Source organism: Sphaeramia orbicularis, unplaced genomic scaffold (genome assembly GCF_902148855.1).
Source record: "Sphaeramia orbicularis unplaced genomic scaffold, fSphaOr1.1, whole genome shotgun sequence".
NCBI lineage: Eukaryota > Metazoa > Chordata > Actinopteri > Kurtiformes > Apogonidae > Sphaeramia > Sphaeramia orbicularis.
In genome coordinates, this window is record NW_021941722.1 from 41,985 (window position 1) to 68,898 (window position 26,914).

Sequence of the window (26,914 nt, forward strand, 5' to 3'; positions counted from 1 at the left end):
ATGAAAGACGCAACAAAACATGAGACTGAAGAGTTTGAAATGAGAAAGTGAACACCAGTAAATATAAAGACAGACGTCAAACACACAGAATGTCCAGATCAGAAGGATCACCGTGATCAGAAATAAGAGCTGGACTGTAAACAGGATTCACAGTTTTATTAAAACTGAAAAGAACCCAAACTGATGAGTAGAAATGAGGCATCGCCATCTGTTTGCTGACTCCGCCCCCTTCCTCTTTTCTTTCCAGGAGCTCGCCATCAGCTCCCCAGAGCCCATGGACGTGGGCGGGGCCGAGGAGGCAGAGGGCGGCGGCGGCGGCCACGCCCACCGCTCCGACAGTGAGGGCAGCGACTACACTCCGGGACGCAAGAAGAAGAAGAGAGGCGGCAGTGGCAAAGAGAAGAAGAGGGGCGGCAGCGAGCGCAGCAGCTCAGCGTCCAAGAGGAAAGAACCAGAACCGGAGGATGACGACGATGATGACGACGATGACTCAGTAAGGAAACAGCCGATCACAGAGCACCGGTAGCAATAGGATGGATGAGTGACAGCTTGAATCGATGGTTTTCTGGACACGTGAACAGAAAACAAACCTTTTTTAAATTTAAGCAGTTTTTTGAACATTCTTTTTGTTGAACATTATCAGAATTATCCAGTGCAGTACATGCAGGTTGTATGAAATGTAAAGCAGATCCAAAATATGTCCACAGCGATGATCTCAAAAGTCCTTATTAAGTCTATTTCAGGTAGTTGCAGTCTGAGTTCCCAGATATTCCAACACTTTCCAAACTTTGCTGTAAAGATGTCCTTCTGATCGTTAATATAACATCTTAGTCTTTCCAGAGAAATACAGTCAGATATCAGACTTCCACAGATGGACTGAAGGAGGTTCTTCTCCAACCCGTTTGGTCAGAACAGCCTTTCGGCCTTACATAAACCAGGGTTCTCGCTAGCGTAATTGAATGTTGGGGCCCCTGACGCTGTCCCTGGGGGCCCCCGACACTGAGATTTGACCCATGACGCTGTCTTTAATCAGCGTAGCGGTGTTTTTTTGTGCGTATTCTGCTCCTGCTTGTGTGTACAGCTGTAGTTCTGCAGATAGATAACAGGTTTAACCAAGAAAAGACAGACGCCCAAAACTTCAGTCCAAAGCTTTTACTGCAGACTTCAGTGTAAAACTGTAACATACAAACAAAACATGTCCGAGTTCTGTTCTTTGTTCCAGCACATTAACAGCATTATACATTCAAATGAATGAGAAAAGATCACTAGCTCGATGCTAACATAAATGGGAAAATCCATAGACATGCTAATGATTAGCATCTTCACATCAACTTAAGATTTACTTCTTTTAATCTAAGAACAAAAGTTTCCATCACAGACAGGTTTGACTGTTCATTAGCACAACAACTGAACATAAAATACTCACAGACAAACGTTCTTTGTGTCCACACAAACACAATGACACAAACATGTCTGCTACTTCCTTCCATGTCTGAACTGACTACGGTAACACCCAAAGGACAAAACACACACCACTGACACTGATTCCACCACCAGAGGACCCCCTTGGACAGCTGCAACAACACAACATCACTGTGTGTGTGTGTGTGTGTGTGTGTGTGTGTGTGTGTGAGTGATCGTCCAGCGTAATGAGAACCAGATTTGAATGTGAATAAATCTGTTCCTTTGTCTTGGCTCAAACCGCTGCAGACAGGAAATGACAACAATAGAAGCCACACCCCTTTGTGTGCATTGGTCTTGTCTGACCCTGCCCACCAACATCACTTGCCTTACGCTCATTGGCTGACGATGAGACTTCAGTCAATTTATCTGATTTAAACGGACCGATCACCTGTGGAAAATTAGGCTAAACTTTAGCCTCTGTGTGTGTGTGTGTGTGTGTGTGTGTGTGTGTCGCTCCCATTATCCCAAATTTTGTGCAAGTGAATATTTTTCTACGATCATGTCTGCGTCGAAGCGTGGGAGCAACACCAAACAAAGGGGAATATCGCATCGTTTTTTGGCTTCATTCCTCAAAATTTAGGAAATAGTGTTTCAGAGAGTTAGAAATTTCAAAATTATCCTGGGGAGGATGTCCCCAGACCCCCCTACAAAACTGGCACCATGTACACGGTGCGCACTGCGTACATGGTGCCCCTACGCTGTGAAAACATCCTAGTGAGAACCCTGAATGGGTGTATTTGAGCTGTCCTATAGTCATTTCTCATGTTAGGAAGTGAGAGGCCTCCTTGGTGTGACTGGTTTGAATGGTTTTAGTGGGGGTTCTGCAGTGGAACCTGTAACTCAGATGATTTTTGGCGGTGGTTCTGTCCGTCAGACGCCACGTTGGCGTCTTCTTGGCGTGGTGGTTTCTCTTCATCCACCGCCAGCGGAGGTTGGACAAGCACAGATGATTCTTAACAAAGAGCTCCGTCTGGTGGGCTCGGCCAATAGGAGGCCTCGGACTTAATTACACTTATGCAAGGGGCGGCGTGGAGCGTGTGTTAGGAATATATGCTGTTTCCATGGCAACGCCGCCCAGCTCTGCACCACACTGCTCTTGACCCTTTTTTTTTTTTTTTTTGTTAGATAAACACATTTTGATTCATTGGCGGATTCAGGCTGCAGCTCCTGGAAGACGATGACATTCAATGAAATGGTCCTTTAATAGAAAGAAAGGAGGACTGAAAGACGGAATTAATGCGGTGGAAACGGGTTTATGATTAAAACTGCGACTAATGACTGAGGCACCGTGGAGTCATCAGAGGAGGGGGTCTGAAAATGGTCCAAAAAAAACCTGAATGACAATGAGCAAATTATATATAAAATGAACCAAATAAACAGCACAATTATCAGTTTAATAAGGAAAATTATCAATAGAATGAAGAAAAATGAACAAATTATATAGAAAATGAACCAAATAAACAGCAGAATTATCAGTTTAATAAGGAAAATTATCAATAGAATGAAGAAAAATGAACAAATTATATAGAAAATGAACCGAATCAGCAAAATTATCACTTAAACAAAGAAAAATGAACAAATTCTGTATAAATTGCAACAAATAATCAGCAAAATTATCAATAAAAGGAAAATTATAAATAAAAGGAAGAAAAATGAACAAATTATGTACAAAATTAACCAAATCAGCAAAATTATCAATAAAATGAAGAAAAATTAACAAATTATTTATGAATTGAACCAAGTAATTAGCAGAATTATCAATTTAGTAAGGAAAATTATCAATAGAATGAAGAAAAATGAACAGATTCTGTACAAACTGCAACAAATAATCAGCAAAATTATCAATTAAAGGATAAAATTATCACATAAAGGGGAGAGGGAAGTCTGGGCATCCCTGGTTAGACTGTTACCCCCGCGACCCGGCCCCGGATAAGCGGAAGATAATGGATGGATGCATGGATGGAAAATTATAAATAAGATTGGGTAAAATTAACAAATTATATACAAAATGAACCAAATAATTAGCAGAATTATCGATATAAGGAAAATTAGAAATAAAATGAAGAAAAATTTACGGATTATGTACAAAACAGAACAAATAATCAACAAAATGATCAATTAAATGAAGAGACTCAAATGCGTGAAACCATCCCCTCTGTGGTGTTTTGACCTTTGACCTTTAGACTCAGTTCCATCTGTGAGATTTGATTAGAAGCAGGACGGGGAGCACATTCTGAGGTTTAAACGCATGGGTCTGTTTGGACGGTTCATGTTGGTTATTGTTTGTTTGTTTCATGTTGTTTATTGTTTGTTTCATGTTGTTTATTGTTTGTTTGGTGCAGGAGCCGAAGACATCGTCTCAGCTGTTGGATGACTGGGGCATGGAGGACATTGACCACGTCTTCACAGAGGAGGACTACCGCTCTCTGACCAACTACAAGGCCTTCAGCCAGTTTGTCAGGTAGCCCCGCCCACTCATGCCACGCCCACACCGTTCACATCTGGACCCGGGCCGGTTCCGGACTGGACCTGGGCCGGTTCTAGACTGAACCCGTGGCTGGTTCTGAACTGGACCTGTGGCCAGTTCTAGACTGGACCTGGGCCAGTTCCGGACTGGACCCGTGGCCGGTTCTGGACTGGACCCTTGGCCGGTTCTGGACTGGACCCGTGGCCGGTTCCGAATCCTTTTTAAGCGGTTGACTTTGCCTCCTTTGGTGTCATTTTTCAGTCATCCAGACTTTCATCAGTTAAATGTAAACCTGTTTGTGCTGATGTTTTCAGTGCTTCCACATCTGAACTGGTTCGTGCCCGTTTATCCAGTCCATTTGTAGATGTTCCAGTTAACAGAACCAGTAAAGTGACTGTATTCATTTGTTTTCCTTTGGACTCAAACCCATTCAGACAGACTGTGAAACTACAGACAAACATCTGGACTAAGCATCTATTCCACACAGACTACTGTTATTATACAGGTTTGAAAGTGGTAGACCAGTGGAGTCCCACAGGGCTGTGTGTTGGTACCATGTCTGTTTTCTCTGTGTTTAACCCAGGGCTCTAAGACTCCTGTTCTTTCAGGTTCCACATTCAGTCTGATCTGATCTGCAGTGGACCGTACCAGTCAAATAAGAACAGAAGAACCGATAAATAATGACAACTGACAATTTATGTCTGTGTTTGAGTGAAAAAAAAAAACCATTAAATTATAAATACTTACTTTTATAAACTACCCAAAAAAGATGTGAATAACCTGAAAAAACTGAAATTTCTTCAGTAAAATCAGTGTAATTTTCCCAGTCTTCTTCCTCCACTTCTCATTAGTCCATGTGCATTCTGGATCAGATCTCCAAAGACACTAAACACTGAGGAACAGGAAGAAAAGAGTTCAAACTGGACTGAATTTAATACAGACATTTCAGGTTGGACACATTTGTTCAGGTTATTCACATTTTATTGGTACAGGAGAGTTTGGAAATGGAAAGAGTTTCATAATTTCATGTTATATTTTGCACTAAAACAAAGACAAACATTTGTAGATGTCATTATTTACAGTCATAATGTAATACTTTTTTCTCATCAAACCCAGTAGTAAATCTGCAGTCCTTCTTCTGTGTGGGTTCTTCTGCTGTTATTAATGGACTGTAGATCAGATTGGTCTGGATGTGGAACCCACACTAACATGAGTTCCACAGCCTGGACTGTGGAATTTTTGTAAATTCATCCCAGGGTTCGGATTGGAACCTTTGGGGGGACACATTTGGGCCCCAGGATGCATGTTTGACAGCCCTGATCTAAATAATTTGTGAATTAACTTTTATTCTGGAGGATTTTTGCTTGCAGACATTGATATTTTCTGTCTGACCTTAAGCAGGTGTTTAAATAACCCCGTCTTCGTTTGTGTTTCCTGTTTGTCCTTCAGGCCTCTCATCGCAGCCAAGAACCCGAAGATCGCAGTGTCCAAAATGATGATGGTTCTGGGCGCCAAGTGGCGCGAGTTCAGCACCAACAACCCTCTGAGGGGCGCTGCCGCTGCCAACGCCGCTCTGGCCACCGCCAACGTCCCCGCCGCCGTCGACAACATGGTGTCGGAAGCCGCTCCCGCACCGCCCCCCGCCGTCGCTGCACCGCCCCTCGCAGACACCCAGCAAACGCCGCCGCCGCCACTACGCAAGGCTAAGACCAAGGAGGGCAAAGGTACCAAGAAGCAGGGTCTGCGAAAAATCCAGCAATAAAAGAAGCCAAATAATCTGTGAAAATAAGGAAAATTATCAATAAAATGAAAAAAGATTAACGAGTAGATTATAAAATGAACTAAATAATCAGCAAAATTTAAAAAAATACAGAAAATTATTAATAAAATTAAGTAAGATTAACAAGTAGTTTATAAAATGAACCAAATTATCTGCAAATTTATCATGAAACTACAGAAAATTATCAATAAACTGGGGCAAAAACTGAAGGAAGTAATAAACAGAATAAGAACAGAATCATCCCCTGGATTTGTGCCTGTCTGACCTTTGACCTCCTGTTTTGTGTCCGTCAGGTCCGAATGCCAGAAAGAAGTCCAAACCTGCACCCAAACCCCAGGAGAAGAAGAACAACGCCAAAACCAAGAAGGTGGCTCCTCTGAAGATCAAACTGGGCGGATTCAACAGCAAGAGGAAGCGTTCGTCGGTGCGTGGGTGTCCGCTCACTTGGTCACGCCTCCTTCGTGTGTCGCCGTATGTTGTCGTCGTTGTTGTGTTGAGTGCCGGCTGACGCGGGGGGGTGTGGTTGTTGTGTGTCCGCAGAGCGAGGAGGACGAGCCCGACGTGGACAGCGACTTCGACGACGCCAGCATGAACAGCGTGTCGGTGTCGGAGGGATCCAACAGCCGCAGCAGCCGCAGCAAGAAGAAGAACACCAAGAGCAAACCCAAGAAGAAGAAAGGTAAAGAAAAACTACCAAGAGCAAACCCAAGAAGAAGAAAGGTAAAGAAAAACTACCAAGAGCAAACCCAAGACGAAAGGTACCAACAAGACCAGTTTAAAAAAAAAAGAAGAAAGGGACCAACAAGACCAGTTTAAAAAAAAAAAGAAGAAAGGTACCAACAAGACCAGTTTAAAAAAAGAAAGAAGAAAGGTACCAACAAGACCAGTTTAAAAAAAAGAAAGAAAGGGACCAACAAGACCAGTTTAAAAAAAAAAGAAGAAAGGGACCAACAAGACCAGTTTAAAAAAAAAAAGAAGAAAGGTACCAACAAGACCAGTTTAAAAAAAGAAAGAAGAAAGGTACCAACAAGACCAGTTTAAAAAAAAAGGTACCAACAAGACCTTTTTTTTTTTTTTTTAAAGAAAGGTACCAACAAGACGTTTTTTTTTTTTAAAAAAGAAAGGTACCAACAAGACCAGTTTTTTAAAAAAAAAAAAAGAAAGGTACCAACAAGACCAGTTTTTTAAAAAAAAAGAAAGGTACCAACAAGACCAGTTTTTTAAAAAAAAGAAAGGTACCAACAAGACCAGTTAAAAAAAAAAGGTACCAACAAGACCAGTTTAAAAAAAAAAAAAGGTACCAACAAGACCAGTTTTTTTTTTAAAGAAAGGTACCAACAAGACCAGTTAAAAAAAAAAGGTACCAACAAGACCAGTTTAAAAAAAAAAAAGAAATGTACCAACAAGACCAGTTTAAAAAACAAAAAAAGAAAGGTACCAACAAGACCAATTTAAAAAAAAAAAAAAGAAGAAGAAAGGTACCAGAGCAGGAGGACCGGACTGAACTGGACCGGACCAGACAAGACTGGACTGGACTGGACCGGATTGGGCCAGACTGGGTCAGACCGGACTGCACTGGGTCAGACCGGACCGGAGTAGACAGGGCTGGACCGGACTGGGCCGGACTGGACTGGACCGGACCGGACCGGACTGGACCAGGCCTCCACCAACTTTATTTATACAGCACATTTAAAACAACCAAGGAAATGAAATACAGAATATGGTCAAAATACGGATGAAAATATAGCAAAACGAACAAACACATTGATGTTGCTGTTGTTGGGTGGGTCCAGATGTGATGGTGTTTGGTGTTCTGTCCACAGAAGCCGAGGACGGGGACGGTTATGAGACGGACCACCAGGACTACTGCGAGGTGTGTCAACAGGGTGGAGAGATCATCCTGTGTGACACCTGTCCCAGAGCCTATCACATGGTGTGTCTGGACCCGGACATGGAGAAGGCGCCGGAGGGAACCTGGAGCTGCCCGCACTGCGTAAGGACCGCCCACCACCACACTTAGGGCCGTCCACCAGCACGCTTAGGACTGCCCACCACCACACTTAGGACCGCTTCCATCTGGACCGGCCCGCTTAGACCTGGTTCCACCAACTGTACTAGAGTAGATTAGGTTAGATTAAAGTAGGTTAGGTTATACTATGGTTAGAGGTTGCCATAGTAACGCCTCAGTCTCAGTCAGATGGTAAATATTTGACATTCAGTGGATGAATTCGATTCTGTTTTAAACCATGACAGTTCTGACGGTGTTAAATGGGTTCAGTTCGAAGGGTTCTGGGTCATAACTGCTGGTTTTGAGGGTCCGGTTTCCTGGTCTGGGTTTCAGGAGAAGGAGGGCATCCAGTGGGAGGCCCGCGAGGAGGTGTCGGACGGCGAGGAGGACAACGGGGAGGTGGGCGAGACGGAGGAGGACGACCACCACATGGAGTTCTGCCGGGTGTGCAAAGACGGAGGAGAGCTGCTGTGCTGCGACTCCTGCCCCTCCTCCTACCACATCCACTGCCTCAACCCGCCACTGCCCGAGATCCCCAACGGAGAGTGGATCTGCCCCCGCTGCACGGTCAGCCCCACACGCACGCTGACACGCCCACAGACACGCCCACAGCCACATCCACACACGCCAGGATCGGACTGTTTAAAATTCTGATCTGTCCACTAAATCCATCCCATAATAAACTGTTAAATTCCTACACTAACACCCTTCTACCAAGTGAGTACTAATGCACACTGACACAGTTAACATTTGAACCAAAAATAATAATAATCTGAACCAGTGTTGGAGTGAATCACTGACACATGACAGAAGGAAAAACTAAACACATAAATAATAGAATTTATTTCATATACATTTCATATAAATTCTAAATACTGGATTGAATATTGGGAAGAAAATTGCAGCAAAAATCTGGTTTGTTTTCATTACAAACCTGTCATTTAAAGGGTTAAATATGACAGTTATTGAATATTTGGTATTTATGTTTATGGCTCAAGTTGATGAAATAGAAAAAAATGTAAAATAAATAAAAATAAATTCACAACTGAAGGTTCATCGTCCCAACAGAACCTGAAGGACACAAATAAGGTCATCTGTTTAAGCACTGCAGAACATTTCTGCTCCTCCTCCTCCTCTCTCCATGGGTGGAGTTCACCTCCTCCTCCTTCTTCTCCTTCTCCTTTTCCTCCTCCTCCTTCTTCTCCTCCTCTTCCTCCTTCTCCTCCTTCTTCTTCATCTTCCTCCTCCTTCTTCTCCTTCTCCTCCTTTGTCTTCCTCCTTCTTCCTCCTCTTCCTCCTCCTCCTCTTCTTCCTCCTCCTTCTCCTCCTTAAACTCCTCTTCCTCCATCCTAAACCTCTCTGTTGTCTCCTCAGTGTCCGCCCATGAAGGGGAAGGTCCAGAGGATCCTGACATGGAGGTGGGGAGACCCGCCTCCTCCCACGCCCGTGCCCCGCCCACCGGACCTCCCGGCCGACGCCCCCGACCCCGCCCCGCTGGCAGGGCGGCCCGAGAGGGAGTTCTTCGCCAAGTGGTCCAACATGTCATACTGGCACTGCTCCTGGGTGACGGAGCTGCAGGTGGGACCGGCTCCACTGGGGTTATCTGGGTTTATCTGGGTCTACTGGGTTTATCTGGGTCTACTGGGTTTATCTGGGTCTACTGGGTTTATCTGGGTCTACTGGGTTTATCTGTTTCATTATCAACATTTACAGTTTTTTATAATAAATATAAAAATGTTATTATTTTTTGCTAAAACTGTTCTAATCATTTATCTCATAATAATGATAAGTAATGGACAGATAAGAAAATATAAGTTCCTGAAAAAAGTTGCAAAAGAATCGGCAAAAGGACGTTGTGTGACACTTTTATACTACAAACATTCTAAATAAATGTAGACCTGTTCTAATGGGGGTCCTTAAGGGTTCAGAAGCCCCTCCCACTGGTTTAATGCAGATCTAAATGTGTGCCTTTGGGTTTCCAGCTGGAGCTTCATTGCCAGGTGATGTTCAGGAACTACCAGAGGAAGAACGACATGGACGAGCCACCGCCCATCGACTTCGGCGACGGCGAGGAGGACAAGAGCGTGAAGAGGAAGAACAAAGACCCCATGTATGCCCAGCTGGAGGAGAAGTACCTGCGCTTCGGCATCAAGATGGAGTGGCTGATGATCCACCGCATCATCAACCACAGGTCAGACACACACACTGACGGCTGGGTCCACTGGGTCTGGGTCTGCCAGGTCCACTGGGTCTGGGTCCATCGGGTCCAGGTCTGGGTCTGCCAGGTCTGGGTCTGGGTCCACTGAGTCTGGGTCTGGGTCTGGGTCTGGGTCTGGGTCTGCTGGGTCTGGGTCTGGATCTGGGTCTGCTGGGTCCAGGTCTGGGTCCGGGTTGGGGTCCACTGTCTGACATATTCCAGTTCTACTGTAAATATGTGATTAGGGGTGGAACCATATGAACATTTCATACCACAGTTATCATTGTTATTGCGGTATTATTGAAATTGTGTTCAAAATGTGCAAAAAGTACTAATACGCACACTGAAATAATTTAACCAAGTTGTATTTTTAAAAAATAAATAAATAAATAAAATAATAGTCCCAATGTCCCTTCTGTGTCAGAAACATTCCAATATTAACCCTTAGTGGTCTGAGTCTATTCTGTCTGTTTTTCAATCCTTTTGATTTTGCCTTTATATACTATAGAAACAAATGTTTACTATACCCATGTTTGGATCTGTATTTTCAGCACAACTTCATCTGTATCATCTGTTTATTATTTTTTCACTTTAACCTACTATAAAAACACAGAAGGACAGAAAACACACAAAAAATATATAAAATCCGATTTGAAAAATGTATATAATTTATTGCATAAATAACACACAGATGTTTAAGGAACCTTTTCACAGACTTTAAAAGTGAATATTGGTTCCAAATATTAGGTATAGAAAATTAAAATTGTAATAAATTCAAACTCTACTCAAATATTTGACATAAAAGCAGGTCTTTCCATAGGGTTTTTTTCCCCTAAAAGTGCGGTAATCAAACACAGTTATCATGAGAATTAGAATTTAAACAGTAATACTAACCGTCTGATTTTACCACCATTTATCGTTATAGCAGTAATGGTTCCATCCCTACGTGTGAATGGTCAGTAGTTTTGTTATTATTATTATTATTATTATTATTATTATTATTATTATTATTAGTATTAGTATTATTATTAGTATTGTTTCTGCTTAATCTAATCCTGTCTAGTCTGATCAGTCTAGTCTGATTTAATCAGGTTAGTCGTTCAGGAAACATTCTTATTTTTGATAACAACCTGGTTAAAGGTAAAGCACATGCAGCCATAATAACATGACAATGGCCAAAAATGGGATTCAAAAGTCTCTAATTCATGGCTGTCAAACTCCTGTTGTTTTAGGTTCCACATTCAGTCTGATTCGATCTGCCATGGACCGAACCAGGAAAATAAGAACAGAATAACGGAGAAATAATGACAACTGACAATTTATGTCTGTGTTTTAGTGGAAAAAAAACCCATTAAATGATGAAAATACTTACTTTTATAAACTATCCAAACAAAAACAGATGTGAAGAACCTGAAAAAACTGACATTTCTTCAGTAAAATCAGTGTAATTTTCTCAGTCTTCTTCCTCCACTTCTCATTAGTCCATGTGCATTCTGGATCAGATCTCCAAAGACACTAAACACTGAGGAACAGGAAGAAAAGAGTTCAAACTGGACTGAATTTAATACAGACATTTCAGGTTGGACACATTTGTTCAGGTTAGTCACATTTTATTGGTACAGGAGAGTTTGGAAATGGAAAGAGTTTCACAATTTAATGTGATTTTTTGCACTAAAACAAAGACAAACATTTGTAGATGTCATTATTTACAGACATAATGTAATATTATTTTTCCCATCAAACCCAGTAGTAAATCTGCAGTCCTTCTTCTGTGTGGGTTCTTCTGCTGTTCTTATTGGACTGTAGATCAGATTGGTCTGGATGTGGAACCCACACTAACATGAGTTCCACAGCCTGGACTGTGGAATTTAGACACTTTGGAAATTCATCCCAGGGGTGGGACTGGAACCTTTGGGGGGACACATTTTGACCCTGGGACGCATGTTTGACAGCCCTGATATAAAACTGAATAATTTCACTCTTAGGTTTCAGGAGTATAATGTTTTAGTGTGTGCACAGAGCAGGTGTCAGTGTGTCTGTCCCACTCTGATTCCTCTGTCCATCCGTCTGCGTCTCAGTGTGGACAGAAAGAACAACGTCCACTATCTGATCAAGTGGCGTGAGCTGCCGTACGACCAGGCCACCTGGGAGGCAGAGGACATGGACGTGCCCGAGTTCGACACCTACAAACTGCAGTTCTGGAACCACAGGTCACACACAAAACTAACACGACACAACCCACCAGTAGAACACTGTCAAGCAGAACTATCACTGTTCTATAAAATTATTGACAGACTTCTCCACTCAAACACTCTAATGTGTCTAATAGTGTGTGTGATGCTGTGTTGAACCTGTAGAGAGCTGATGATGGGAGACGAAGGTCGACCTGGAAAGAAGATTAAAGTGAAGGGGAAGGTGAAGAGGCCAGACCGACCGCCAGAGAACCCTGTGGTCGACGTAAGTTCAGCGTTTGATTGACAGCTTAGTGTCACCGACAAAAGGATGTTTTCTTTTTGTTTAGTACAGTCAATCAGAAACAGAAATCTGACATTAAACAGGGTTCACACTGGGTCTGTAAAGGTCTGAAATTTACAAAACTGCATTTAATAAACTTTTGAAAAAGTCTTTAAAGGTATTACATTTGATGTGGTCGAGCTTCAGCTTCCATAAACTAGTTCACTGTGTTTGAATGTGTCTGTTAAATGGAAACTAGAAAGAAAGGAATGCCATTCTTTCACTCAGTTTTTGTTGAGTTTGGTTCATTTTTAGCTTACCGGCCGACAGACCATAAGCTATTGGCGTCACACAGCATCTGTCATCGTCTGTTACAAAACTTTCAATCATCTTCTTCTCCGAAACTACAGTTCCGATTGACTTCAAACTTGGTCTACAGCTTCTTTATGATGATGTCAACAAAAGTTAGTGAAATTATTTGGATCCAGATCTGATTCTGGATTTGCTGCGACTTTGAAAAATGTTCCCATTATAACAGATAGGAAGTGGATTGATCCAATAAATCAGTATCAATGATATCAAGGATGAATCTGAATTTTTTACAGATCTGACTGAATATGAGCAAAACATGGACTATTTCTGTAATAGAATAAATACACAGAACTGGGGGAGAAGAAATGGATCTGGATACATTTCCCAAAGCTTTGAATTTGGTCGCTAAGATACAGGGCCACTGGTCCTATTTTTTCATTATTTCAGTCAATTTTTGTTCTGTTTTGTTCGTTTTTTCATTATTTCTCTCATATTTTCTTCTCTGATGTTTGAGTCTAGTGACGCAGAATAAACTTCCCGCTATTTTCTTCTACGTCACTTCTGTGGTCTATGATTTTAACACTGATCAGAGTGTTAGTGTGGATGTAAACTGGGTCAGTGTCTGTCTGTAGACCCACATCTGAACATACATGAATGTAAACAGATAAAGGATGGGGTCTGAGACGGTGCCCTGCGGGATCCCATTCACCATGTAATTAAACCCAGACTTCTGGTGGTTAACACTCTGTGGATAACTCCACAGATCTGACACTGCTCAGAGTTTTCCTGTGGATGTAAACGGCCTCAGTGTTCCATTTGTCCATCTGACGTCCATCCTTCTGTTTATCTGTCTGACGTCCATCCTTCTGTCTTTGTCCTTCAGCCCACCATAAAGTTCGAGCGTCAGCCGGAGTACCTGGACAGTACTGGGGGGACGCTGCACCCCTACCAGCTGGAGGGGCTCAACTGGCTCCGGTTCTCCTGGGCCCAGGGAACCGACACCATCCTGGCCGACGAGATGGGGCTGGGAAAGACCGTGCAGACCGCCGTCTTCCTCTACTCGCTCTATAAAGAGGTGGGTGTGTCCGGATGCTGCACTGGCCCCGCCCTCTAAAACTGTACACATGTGAAGGTTTTAAACAAGAGAAGAAGAAACTGTAGACATGTGTGCAGGTTTTAAACAAGAGAAGAAGAAACTGTAGACATGTGTGCAGGTTTTAAACAAGAGAAGAAGAAACTGTAGACATGTGTGCAGGTTTTAAACAAGAGAAGAAACGGCAGCTTCAGGACCAGGATGTATGTAGTCCAAACAGGATGAAGGGTCAGTTCAGTTAAGGCCACACCCTGTTGGAAAGCAGGAGGTCAGACAGAAACCACCTACCCAGAATGCACAGGGGCATGGACCTGCTGCCTCAGCTCCACCTACACCTTCTGTCACATTTGGGTTTTTCCAGGATCAATTATTTTCACTGGTTTGATTTCCTCATTTATTTATTTATTTATTTATTTATTTTGTATAAAACTGAAAATCTGAGACCTGATACAGACCCATGACTGAAATCTACCTCCTCTTCCTTCTCCCCCTCCTCTTCCTCTTCCTTCTCCCCCTCCTCTTCCTCCTCCTCCTCTTCTTCCTCCTCCCCCTCCTCTTCCTCCTCCTCTTCTTCCTTCTCCCCCTCCTCCTCTTCCTCCTCCCCCTCCTCTTCCTCCTCCTCTTCTTCCTTCTCCCCCTCCTCCTCTTCCTCCTCCTCTTCTTCCTTCTCCCCCTCCTCCTCTTCCTCCTCCCCCTCCTCTTCCTCCTCCTCTTCTTCCTTCTCCCCCTCCTCTTCTTCCTCCTCCCCCTCCTCTTCCTCCTCCTCTTCTTCCTTCTCCTCCTCCTCCTCTTCCTCCTCCTCTTCCAGGGTCATTCTAAGGGGCCCTTCCTCGTCAGTGCTCCCTTGTCCACCATCATAAACTGGGAGAGGGAGTTTGAGATGTGGGCTCCTGACATGTACGTGGTGACCTACGTGGGCGATAAGGACAGCCGAGCGGTGATCAGAGAGAACGAGTTCTCCTTCGAGGACAACGCCATCCGAGGAGGGAAGAAGGCATCCAGGATGAAGGTGAGAGATGGTGGACAGATGGAGGAGAACCTTCAAAAGAACCGACCGGACAAGCATGAAACGGACTTTATGTGTTTGTGGTCCAACAGAAAGACTCGTCTGTGAAGTTCCACGTCCTGCTGACGTCCTACGAGCTCATCACCATCGACATGGCCGCCCTGGGCTCCATCGACTGGGCCTGTCTGGTCGTGGACGAGGCCCACCGGCTCAAGAACAACCAGTCCAAGGTAGGGCTGCAAGAAAAGATCAGCTCTGCAATATATGGCCATATTTCATTTCACAATACTGTATCGGTATTAAAAAGTACTGTATCAATATTTTTAGGTATTTATTCAAATGCAGATATTGTGGAGGTTCATTTTTGTTTTTCTTTATTGTTTCGATCTTATTTATTCTTATTTCACACTCTTTTATTCAATCATGTTTGTTCCTTTGTTGGGATTGAACTCCAATCCTGTTCTGATGTTAGTTGTGAACCAATAGAATCTGAACATTTGAACAGGATCTGAAACTGGAATGTCTGGAAAACAGAATTTCAGTTTGAACACAGTTGGAACATTTGCTGATAGAACATTAGATCCTGTTGGGATCAAATACAAATGTGTTTAGGATTGGTGCAGATTTCTGATGGAATTCAATTCTTCGAGGAAATAATCATTTAAAAAAAGAAACAAACAAAAAACTGCCTTTTTAACAGTATCATGACATATCATATGGTGATCCCAGTCTTGTTATTTGTATCATATCGCCAGATTCTACAGCCCTAATCCAAGGTAGAACTGCAAAAACAGACGGAACACAAACAGAATCCACACACACACACACACTAACAGCCTGCAGTCCCTGAGATCCCAGTAAAGATGAATTAAATCTAAGACGGTTCTATTCAGAATAAAAATGACTCAGTCCTGACTGTGTTTCAATAATGTCTTCTTTAACTTATTATTATTATTATTATTATTATTTTTAGTCTTTTGCAGAGTATCCTGTTCCAGACAACAGCAGCAGAAGTTACAGAAAACAGAAATTTCATCCAAACATCCACATAAAACATGTACATACAGAATAGCACTAGTAGTGTTTGGTCTGTGTGAAAGTTTGCTCTGAGATCTTAAAAATAAATAAATAAATAAATAAATAAATATATATATATATATAATTTTCATCAGTACAATACAATGTCCTCAAATTGAGGAGTAGGAAAAGAACAGAAAAACAAACAAGTGAACAGAACAGCCAGTGTTGGTGTCAGAATATTTGAGGTTCCTTAATAGTTACATTTGTCTCTGAATGTCAGCCACTTTCCCCAGTTTTTTATAAAGAGATTTTCTTTTAACTTCAGTTTATGTCAGATGTTCCATGACAAGTATATCATCTATGATTGAAAGCCATTGTTTATCAGACGGAGTGTCAGTCTGACGACAGTTCTTTGTTCTGGCCTTCTTCCTGACCACCAGGAGGATCTGGACCAGATATGTGTCTTCTTTATGCACTGATTCTTCTAAATGTCCGAGGTACAGAACAAGACAAGAATTTTGGATTGCATATCCAACACATGACAGAGAGCTGAGTGAACCTTCCCCCAGAATTGTTGGATATTTGAGCATTTCCAAAATGTGTGTGTGTGATCTGAATCCATGTGATTACAAAGTTTCCAACAAGGCTGTTGAGTATTCATTTGTTTACTTTTAATTTTAGGTGTGATGAAATAACAAATTAGATTTTTCCAATTAAATTCTCTCCATTTTTTGCTCTGATATTTAATGGTGAAAGGACGTACACTCACTGTAACTGGGGTTAAACTCACCTGTCTGTCTCACCTGTCTGTCTCTCTGCTGTAGTTTTTCCGGGTGTTGAACAACTACCCTCTCCAACACAAGCTGCTGCTGACTGGAACTCCTCTGCAGAACAACCTGGAGGAACTGTTCCACCTGCTCAACTTCCTCACACCTGAGAGGTTCAGGTACGAAAGTCTGGCACCGTTTATGGACCCAGGAGGTGTGGACCTGATGCCTGTTTAGCACAAGGATTCACAGGCCTGTCTGTCTGACCTGTCTGTCTCTTGTTAATGTGTTCTTTTGTTGGCAGCTCCAAGAATAAGTCCAGATTCTTTTAGGTCTTATTTTATAGATTTATTGTTGACTTGATCTGATCACAAACTAAATCTAACTGAGCTGAGGATCCACAGCCCAAACAGGGAAGTGGATCCAGACATTCCAGCGCACATCACTTTTATCATCCTTATAAACTGATCTCCAAACTATGGGCGGACCCCCTTGTGCTAGGTGGGCTGGGTCACAGAAAATGGGCTGGTGTCATGTGACTCCAAAGTCAAACAGATGTGATACGTCAACTCAATGTCAAACCCCATAATGACAGTGTGTTTACCTCTGATCTCCTGTTTACGATCGTCTGTGTGCATGTGTATTTAAAAGTGTGCCTAAGGTCAAACCTAAGTCCTGTGATCAGAAGTCTGTCAGTTTAGCATGTGACCAAGATGTGACCCAATACTATCCGAAGAACTGGACCACTGACCAGTGAAACAAAGAAATCTAGTGACCCAAAGGAATCCTAACTAATGCCGCGTTTCCACTACGTGGAACCAGCTCGGTTCGACTCAGTATTCCTGCAGACCGTTTCCATTCCAGGATACTACCCACTTTACAGTACCTGGTCGTCATAGCGATGCAGTGCGTTATTTCTGTGTCGTCTGCTCAGAGTTGCTGAAAACTTGCTCATTCCGTGTTGACTCGTCTGAATTTTTACATCATCCACCACAGACTGAACCTCCTGGACCGACCCTGGTGTAGTTTTGGGCCATTATCATGTGGATTAATGGACCCACAGATTTACTGTCCACTTCTGCATCTATTTTTTGTAAAACAGAAGGTCACAGAGAAAACTGTCTGACCAATCAGTGGTCTGCAGTGTTTATATGTCACGGTTTAGTATCGCTTGGAACCTCGGCGGAGGTGATACCAAAAAACTAGTACCGGGTACCAGATTCCAGGTCCTTTTTCTTAATGGAAACGCAAAAAGGCCGAGTCAAGCCAGTACCACGCAGTGGAAATGCGGCATAATAATGACTGATATCCTACTATATAATGCACATTCTGTGTCCGTCCGCTCAATCTGTGATCGATGTTGCAGCACAGGAGGGCGTTTGTACAGGTTTTCCTCAGCCTTCACAGGCGCAATCGCTGCCAAACTCGCCAAATGAATACAAACATTACCTGACTGTCTACTAGGCACAATTATATGTCTGTATTCAAATGTTGTGAGGTATGCTGGGAAATTTTAGCCTCTCATGCTATCGTACAATGGCACCACGGGTACAATACCGCTAGTGTGATTAAACTTAAGAATTCAACTATCTAAATTAAAATAATATTTCACTCTGGTCTGTCTGTCTCTCACTCATCTCTCTGTCTGTCTGTCTGCAGTAACCTGGAGGGCTTCTTGGAGGAGTTCGCAGACATCGCTAAAGAAGACCAGATAAAGAAGCTCCATGACATGCTGGGGCCTCACATGCTGCGCAGGCTGAAGGCCGACGTCTTCAAACACATGCCTTCAAAGACCGAGCTCATCGTCCGAGTGGAGCTCAGCCCCATGCAGAAGTAAGACCCCACCCCCCACCTATGACATCACAGACAGGAAGTGTCAGTGCGGCCGCGTTAACGTGTCCATCTTCTGTCGACAGGAAATACTACAAGTTCATCCTGACGAAAAACTTCGAGGCTCTGAACACCAAAGGAGGCGGAAACCAGGTTTCTCTGCTCAACGTGGTCATGGACCTGAAGAAATGCTGCAACCACCCCTACCTCTTCCCCGCTGCTGCAATGGTACGGCCCAGGACAAACCATTATTCAACACAGACTGTGGTGACACCACTGCACATGCTCAGTTCTGTGTCTAGACTAGAAGATGAAGTCTGTCACATTTCTGACGACACTTTAGAAAATACAGGAATCCATTCAACATATGCCAAAGGAGCGTTTCCTTCCACTGATGGGTTTAAAACCAACACAACCAGGCCAGGCTGATCCAGACCAGACCAGGCCAGGCCAGTCTGATCCAGACCAGACCAGGCTGATCCAGACCAGACCAAGACCAGCCCAGGCTGAGCCCAGCCAAGACCACACCAGTCTAATCCAGACCAAACCAGTCTAATCCAGACCAGTCTAATCCAGACCAGACCAGTCTAATCGAGACCACACCAGTCTCATCTAAACCAAAACCAGACCAGTCTAATCCAGACCAAGACCAGACCAAACCAATCTAATCCAGACCACACCAGTCTAATCCAGACCACACCAGTCTAATTCAGACCAGACTATGACCAGACCAGTCTAATCCAGACCAAGACCAGACCAGTCTAATCCAGACCAAGACCAGACCAGTCTAATCCAGACCAGACCGGTCTAATCCAGACCAGACCGGTCTAATCCAGACCAGTCTAATCCAGACCACAGGTGGTATAATTCCTACTAATTATGTTAAAAATCCAGCCCAGAGCATACGGTTAAATCTCCAAATATCCTCATATGCAGATGATACTGTATTTTATCGAATAGTTCCACACATCAACACATGCATAAAGTTTGATTAGAAGCAGAAGTTTGTCTGAACTGACGTGACTTTAAACCAAGTTTGTTTTTGTCCCTGAAAACAGGAAGCTCCAAAGATGCCCAACGGGATGTACGACGGCCAGGCACTCACAAAGGCTGCTGGGAAACTGCTGTTACTGCAGAAGATGATGAGGAAGCTGAAGGATGGAGGACACAGAGTGCTCATCTTCTCTCAGGTAAGAAGACTTTTTCAGTTTTAGTTCCAGTCAAAGTGTGAGAATGATTTTGTTTGTGAGTCTGTAAACGTCAGATGGTTTTGGATGAAATGATCGACTCCACATTTACACCGTCCACACAATCCAAAGCTCATTTGTGAGCGGAGGGCGGTTCTTTCTATTGGTCTAGAACACATTAGGGTATAGGTCTGCATTGGCTGAGGGGGAGGGGTGGAAGCGGGTGGTGCAGAGAGCAGCAGAGTGCAGTCGGTGAGAGAGACATGGAAGATTTTTATTTTATCAGTGTTTTAGTTTAGAATTCTTGTAAATCTATATCATCATACAGAAGTTCTCAGAGCATTTGTCTGTCTGTGTATCTGTTCAGTTCTGAGAAATGTAGATGTTTTGGTTTGTTTTGGTTTTTTTTTTTTACTTAATTTTTTGGGGGTTTTGTGCATACAAATATACAAGACATTTTACTTACATTAACATATGTGATCAAACATCCCCATATGGCACACATGAAAAAAACACCCCAAAAAAATCTATCTGCAGTAGATATTGATTACAATTAATCACAAATCAAACATGAATGACAAGATAGATAGATAGATAGATAGATATGGGTTTACTGTCCACCACTGGACAACAGGTTCACAGACTTAGACACAAAAACAACTGTCCACTGTAAAGGACATTCCATAAAATAAAACAAAATGCATCTGATAAAACTGTTGCATCATGATGTTTCAAATATCGACAATTACTGAATTTTAAGAAGCCCAAACTGGTCTTTTTCTGGGTCTGAGGAGGGAAAATATCTACTTAATAAAACCATAATTTTTAAAAATTCCAAATGCATTTACACTTTAACCTAATTTTGAAAAAGAAAATCAATCTAAAAAAAAATCTAGATCCTTTCTTCATAATCCATGCATGAAAGGGTTCAGGGGTTCATGTTCTAAAGGTCCTTCAGATCATATTCGGTCTCCCAGGGGTTCTCAGATGGAGGATCAGATCGTCTGTCCATTCTTCTCCATCTGTCTTTGTCTGATCCAGACCCAGGTGTTGGACGGACATTCTCTGGTTTTATTTCATCAAATCCTCCTTTTTGGGGGGTTCCCTGAACACAGCACAGCCTGTATCTGACACACTGCCTCATTGTTCTATAATCTTGTTTTGTGTGTGTGTGTGTGTGTGGGGGGGGGTTATGATGGATGGTGGGCTCTGATTGGTCAGAGCAGAGTGGATTCTGTCCCATCTGAGGACCAGAATGAACCACTGGAATCCACTGAACCTGGCCTGATGGCGTCCTGACCCCAGTCCACCTGAACATGGACCCAAACCCAAAGCGTCTGCTGTGTTTTCCCGCAGATGACCAAGATGTTGGACCTGCTGGAGGACTTCTTAGAGAACGAGGGCTACAAATACGAGCGGATTGACGGAGGCATCACAGGAGGAATGAGACAGGAAGCCATCGACCGCTTCAACGGTGAGAGCGCACGCTGTAGAAAACACAGGAGGAGTTAATGAACCCCAGGGGTACGCTCCGACTGTCCCATCTGGTCTCAGAACCTCCACCCAGTCAGACCCAGACCGACTAATAAGACCCAGTCAGACCCAGACCAACCAATAAGAGGGTTTTACTCCCACATGTTCCAAAGCACCGTTTATGTCCACTGGTGGAAGGTCTCGAACCAACACAACCAGACCGGTCTGATCCAGACCAGTCTAGTCTAGTCTAGTCCAGACCAGACCGGTCTAATCCAGACCAAACTGGTCTGATCCAGACCAGTCCAGTCTGGTCCAGATGCAGTGTGTCTTTGTGTATTCCTGCCTGATGCAATAAACAATAAAATATTAAATTCATTTTTACTGTTGAAACTTCAGAATAAATGGACAAATCAAATACTTTTCATCAATACTTCTGAAATCAGGCCTAAATACACAGAGAAAGATCTGATTCACAAAAACCCGGGTTCATCAGAATCACCTGTTTCCAGTGGGTTCTTCTGAACTGAACTGACAGCTGGCGTCAGTTTAGTGAGGACCAGTTCTGTTCTGGGACAGAACCGGTCCTCCAGAGCAGATCTAATGACGTTACAAACATGTTGCTTTACAGTAGACACGCTAACATTTGCTGTCCTTCTGTCCATCCGTCCTTCTGTGCGTCAGCTCCCGGCGCTCAGCAGTTCGCCTTCCTGCTGTCGACCAGAGCCGGAGGCCTGGGCATCAACCTGGCAACCGCCGACACCGTCATCATCTACGACTCCGACTGGAACCCCCACAACGACATCCAGGTACAGACGAAGAGTTTGGATCAGTTCAGTCACTTGTGGGTCTGACGGGCACCAGGAACAATGATGGACCAGGGTCAAGCAGGGGCCAAACAGGGGTCAAACAGAGGTCAAGCAGGAGTTATATTTAGTGCATATGTAGTGGATTAGGATGTAGAATTATATTGTTATATTGATGACTGATATAAACATATCAACATGTTTCGTTAACCACTGCATGTTCTAAAAGCGTTTATTTATGTCAGACCTCTGACAGCAGAGGGTTAATGTAGACTCATATAGTCCAGGGATTAAAGTTCTCCGTCACCACGACGGATTTCCATCAAATGGAAAAATGGAGGGGGGAAAAAAGTCATATTGAAGTAACTTCCCCACGTGTTTCATGGAGTCCAGTCGGCACCGCGATCCTGTCCTGGGTCTGCGGTCCTGGGTCTGCTGTCCTGGGTCTGCGGTCCTGGGTCTGCTGTCCTGGGTCTGCAGGTGTTGAACACAGGCTCAGGGCCTGACAGGTTTAACAGTGATGATAATAAGATGACTTCTTTATTTTTATGTCAGGAGGACAGGCTGATGACTGTTTCTGTTTGGAAGGAAACTCTGCTCATTCTGTGCCTCACAAACACATGGACCAGTTCAGCTTTACTGAAGTTCAGCCTCCAGACTAACTGGAGTTTAGTGCGAACAAGGAGCTTTCATTCTGAAAGAACCACAGCGAAAAGGGAAGAAGACAGAACTGATCTGCATGGACCTTCATGTTTGGGTTCAGGGCTGATCTCCTCTTGCCGGTATATGACTAGTGTGTGTGTGTGTGTGTGTGTGTGTGTGTGTGTGTGTGTGTGTGTGTGTGTGTGTGTGTGCCCCCTTCCCGTGCGTGCAGCTGTGCGCACCGCGGCCTTACGCAGTTACGCGCCCGACTGCAGAAGTGCTTTATTTGGACCCGTTCAGCATCTTATTTCTATGTGTGTGGTACAGTACCAAGATAAAACTGAATGAGTAACAGCCTTGGTATTTGCAAAGCCACTGTAGTTCAAATCCCCTCAGAGAGGATCTGGAACAGAATAGAAGTTCTGTTTCAGTTTTTCACTCATTTTTTGCAGTAAGGTTTTCTTCTAGTTATTATTTTCACTTGCTTCACAGGTTTTCATCCCCTTTAAAATTAACCACAGAACACCAGAACTGACCTGAAGCTTTAAAAATGTTCTGGGGGAGGACCCCCAGACCCCCCACCAGTACCACTCATGACATGTTTTCTCTCCATGTTCCTACTCTTCTACACCTGTACACTCTCCCATTCAGTGGGTTTTACAGTATTGCCAAATTTGACTAGATAAACTTGTACACTATAGTAGTATTGGATTGCATCGTTTTTAATAGTGGCCAATGATTCTGACCAGAAGAAAATTTTCAGTCAGATGAAAAATTTTTGCTTTAATCCCTGATATAGTCTGATGCATTGGAATAAAGGGCTGGATTAAAGAAGTGTGGACTCCTTCACACATGTTTACACATGTGGAAATGACACCAACACTGGAGGAAGGATTTACTTTTCTGTCTTCTCTCTGTAGCACTTTGTGATTCTGCTGAATGAAAAGTGCTTTATAAATGCAACTTATTATTATTATTATTATTTGGAGAACAGTATACTTTTTTTAAATTCTGCTTTTATTGTACTTTTTGTCTGAAAGAACATGTTCAGTTATAAATGGAAAACTTGTACAAAACACATTATAGACTCTAAGCCTTGGAGGACCCAGTGACCCGGTCTGGTCTGGTCCAGTCCGGTCTGGTCTGGTCCGGTTGGCCGTCCAGGCCCATTTGGACTGCTCTGTAACGGGGTCGGTGTGTTTCAGGCCTTCAGCAGAGCCCATCGGATCGGACAGAACAAGAAGGTCATGATCTACCGCTTTGTCACCAAAGCCTCAGTGGAAGAGAGGATCACCCAGGTACAAGCCACGCCCACACCTTTAACCACACCCCCTGACATCTGGGCCTTCCCTGACCTTTGACCCCCTGACATCTGGACCTTCCCTGACCTTTGACCCCCTCATCCATGTGTTCTCCAGGTCGCCAAGAAGAAGATGATGCTGACCCACCTGGTGGTCCGGCCCGGTCTGGGCTCCAAGACCGGCTCCATGTCCAAACAGGAGCTGGACGACATCCTCAAGTTCGGAACCGAGGCGCTGTTCAAAGACGAGGGAGAAGGTGAGGGCGGAGCTTTGGCTTCTGACAGACCGCACCAGCGTCTGTCTTAACATGTGCGGCTAAAGGCTACAAGCTAAAGACTACAAGCTAAAGGCTATCGGCTATAAGCTAAAGGCTACAAGCTAAAGGCTACAGGCTGAAGGCTACAGGCTAAAGGCTACAAGCTGAAGGCTACAAGCTAAAGGCTACAGGCTAAAAGCTAAAGGCTACAAGCTAAAGGCTACAGGCTAAAAGCTAAAGGCTACAAGCTAAAGGCTACAGGCTGAAGGCTACAGGCTAAAGGCTACAAGCTGAAGGCTACAAGCTAAAGGCTACAGGCTAAAAGCTAAAGGCTACAAGCTAAAGGCTACAGGCTAAAAGCTAAAGGCTACAAGCTGAAGGCTACAAGCTAAAGGCTACAGGCTAAAAGCTAAAGGCTACAAGCTGAAGGCTACAGGCAAAAGGCTACAGGCTCAAGGTTACAGGCTAAAAGCTAGAGGCTACAAGCTAAAGGCTACAGACTAAAGGCTACAGGCAAAAGGCTACAAGTTAAAGGCTACAGGCTAACTGCTAAAGGCTACAGGCTTTGACATGGACACATGTGGGTAAAGCCAGTGTTCCACAGGTTCAGAGAACAGGTTCTGTCGACCTCTGGAAACAATGACTTTTAGACTTAAATGTAAACAACACTAGGTTCATAAAGTGTGAAGACGATTTATACAATATGTGGAGAAAAATAATTTATCACAACTAATGAGTGAACATGGACAGAAGTAAATCAATAAACATATTTATTGATTAAAAACTCTGTCCAATCGAACGGTAAAAGGTGCAACAGTAAACAATTTACAGTCCAGGGGAATGGTTCAGTGGGATGACAGGGCGTAAACACTGTGTGGTCCAGGTTTGACCGTCAGAAACAGGTCAGCTGACTGTGGTCCAGGTTTGACCGTCAGAAACAGGTCAGCTGACTGTGGTCCAGGTTTGACCGTCAGAAACAGGTCAGCTGACTGTGGTCCAGGTTTGACCGTCAGAAACAGGTCAGCTGACTGTGGTCCAGGTTTGACCGTCAGAAACAGGTCAGCTGACTGTGGTCCGGGTTTGACCATCAGAAACAGGTCAGCTGACTGTGGTTACGGGTTTGACCATCAGAAACAGGTCAGCTGACTGTGGTCCGGGTTTGACCATCAGAAACAGGTCAGCTGACTGTGGTTACGGGTTTGACCGTCAGAAACAGGTCAGCTGACTGTGGTCCGGGTTTGACCATCAGAAACAGGTCAGCTGACTGTGGTCCAGGTTTGACCATCAGAAACAGGTCAGCTGACTGTGGTCCAGGTTTGACCATCAGAAACAGGTCAGCTGACTGTGGTCCGGGTTTGACCATCAGAAACAGGTCAGCTGACTGTGGTTACGGGTTTGACCGTCAGAAACAGGTCAGCTGACTGTGGTCCGGGTTTGACCATCAGAAACAGGTCAGCTGACTGTGGTCCAGGTTTGACCATCAGAAACAGGTCAGCTGACTGTGGTCCGGGTTTGACCATCAGAAACAGGTCAGCTGACTGTGGTCCGGGTTTGACCATCAGAAACAGGTCAGCTGACTGTGGTTACGGGTTTGACCGTCAGAAACAGGTCAGCTGACTGTGGTCCAGGTTTGACCGTCAGAAACAGGTCAGCTGACTGTGGTCCAGGTTTGACCGTCAGAAACAGGTCAGCTGACTGTGGTCCAGGTTTGACCGTCAGAAACAGGTCAGCTGACTGTGGTCCAGGTTTGACCGTCAGAAACAGGTCAGCTGACTGTGGTCCAGGTTTGACCGTCAGAAACAGGTCAGCTGACTGTGGTCCAGGTTTGACCGTCAGAAACAGGTCAGCTGACTGTGGTCCAGGTTTGACCGTCAGAAACAGGTCAGCTGACTGTGGTCCAGGTTTGACCGTCAGAAACAGGTCAGCTGACTGTGGTCCAGGTTTGACCGTCAGAAACAGGTCAGCTGACTGTGGTCCAGGTTTGACCGTCAGAAACAGGTCAGCTGACTGTGGTCCAGGTTTGACCGTCAGAAACAGGTCAGCTGACTGTGGTCCAGGTTTGACCGTCAGAAACAGGTCAGCTGACTGTGGTCCAGGTTTGACCGTCAGAAACAGGTCAGCTGACTGTGGTCCGGGTTTGACCATCAGAAACAGGTCAGCTGACTGTGGTCCGGGTTTGACCATCAGAAACAGGTCAGCTGACTGTGGTCCGGGTTTGACCATCAGAAACAGGTCAGCTGACTGTGGTCCAGGTTTGACCATCAGAAACAGGTCAGCTGACTGTGGTCCGGGTTTGACCATCAGAAACAGGTCAGCTGACTGTGGTCCGGGTTTGACCATCAGAAACAGGTCAGCTGACTGTGGTCCAGGTTTGACCATCAGAAACAGGTCAGCTGACTGTGGTCCGGGTTTGACCATCAGAAACAGGTCAGCTGACTGTGGTTACGGGTTTGACCGTCCTTAGGTGAGAACAAGGAGGAGGACAGCAGCATCATCCACTACGACGACAAGGCCATCGACCGCCTGCTGGACCGCAACCAGGACGCCACCGACGACACCGAGCTGCAGAGCATGAACGAGTACCTGAGTTCCTTCAAGGTGGCGCAGTACGTGGTAAAGGACGAGGACGAGGAGGTGAGACACGCCCCCGATGACGGGGCCACGCCCTTTAGTTGACTCAGTTTAGGGGGGTTTCATTCAGTTTGAATTTGACAAACTGTTGTTTTTGATTTTACCTTATTTTTCTTCATTTTTTTCATTATTTCACTCAAATTTTTCTTCATTTTTTTCATTATTTTACTTTGTTTTTATTAATTTTTCTCATTATTTTACTTTGTTTTTCTTCATTTTT

The 26,914-nt window shown here is 44.1% G+C and overlaps 1 protein-coding gene across 1 annotated transcript in view; it reads left to right on the forward strand.

Moving 5' to 3' along the window:
• The window catches only part of LOC115416883 (chromodomain-helicase-DNA-binding protein 4-like), a gene marked incomplete at its 3' end in the record, with an annotated part of 52,218 nt that extends 25,521 nt beyond the window's left edge, over positions 1–26,697 (forward strand). The window contains exons 4-26 of the mRNA XM_030130755.1: positions 248–493; positions 3,807–3,925; positions 5,381–5,655; positions 6,005–6,135; positions 6,252–6,390; positions 7,535–7,704; positions 8,053–8,286; positions 9,094–9,297; positions 9,702–9,910; positions 11,995–12,126; positions 12,274–12,373; positions 13,566–13,757; positions 14,584–14,784; positions 14,874–15,011; positions 16,626–16,747; positions 18,228–18,401; positions 18,485–18,626; positions 19,457–19,588; positions 20,942–21,059; positions 21,743–21,867; positions 23,712–23,804; positions 23,925–24,063; positions 26,528–26,697. Coding sequence (XP_029986615.1) covers positions 248–493; positions 3,807–3,925; positions 5,381–5,655; positions 6,005–6,135; positions 6,252–6,390; positions 7,535–7,704; positions 8,053–8,286; positions 9,094–9,297; positions 9,702–9,910; positions 11,995–12,126; positions 12,274–12,373; positions 13,566–13,757; positions 14,584–14,784; positions 14,874–15,011; positions 16,626–16,747; positions 18,228–18,401; positions 18,485–18,626; positions 19,457–19,588; positions 20,942–21,059; positions 21,743–21,867; positions 23,712–23,804; positions 23,925–24,063; positions 26,528–26,697 — 3,705 coding nt within the window. The remainder of the gene's footprint in view (positions 1–247; positions 494–3,806; positions 3,926–5,380; positions 5,656–6,004; positions 6,136–6,251; positions 6,391–7,534; positions 7,705–8,052; positions 8,287–9,093; positions 9,298–9,701; positions 9,911–11,994; positions 12,127–12,273; positions 12,374–13,565; positions 13,758–14,583; positions 14,785–14,873; positions 15,012–16,625; positions 16,748–18,227; positions 18,402–18,484; positions 18,627–19,456; positions 19,589–20,941; positions 21,060–21,742; positions 21,868–23,711; positions 23,805–23,924; positions 24,064–26,527) is intronic.
• Between the last annotated feature and the right edge of the window lie 217 nt (positions 26,698–26,914).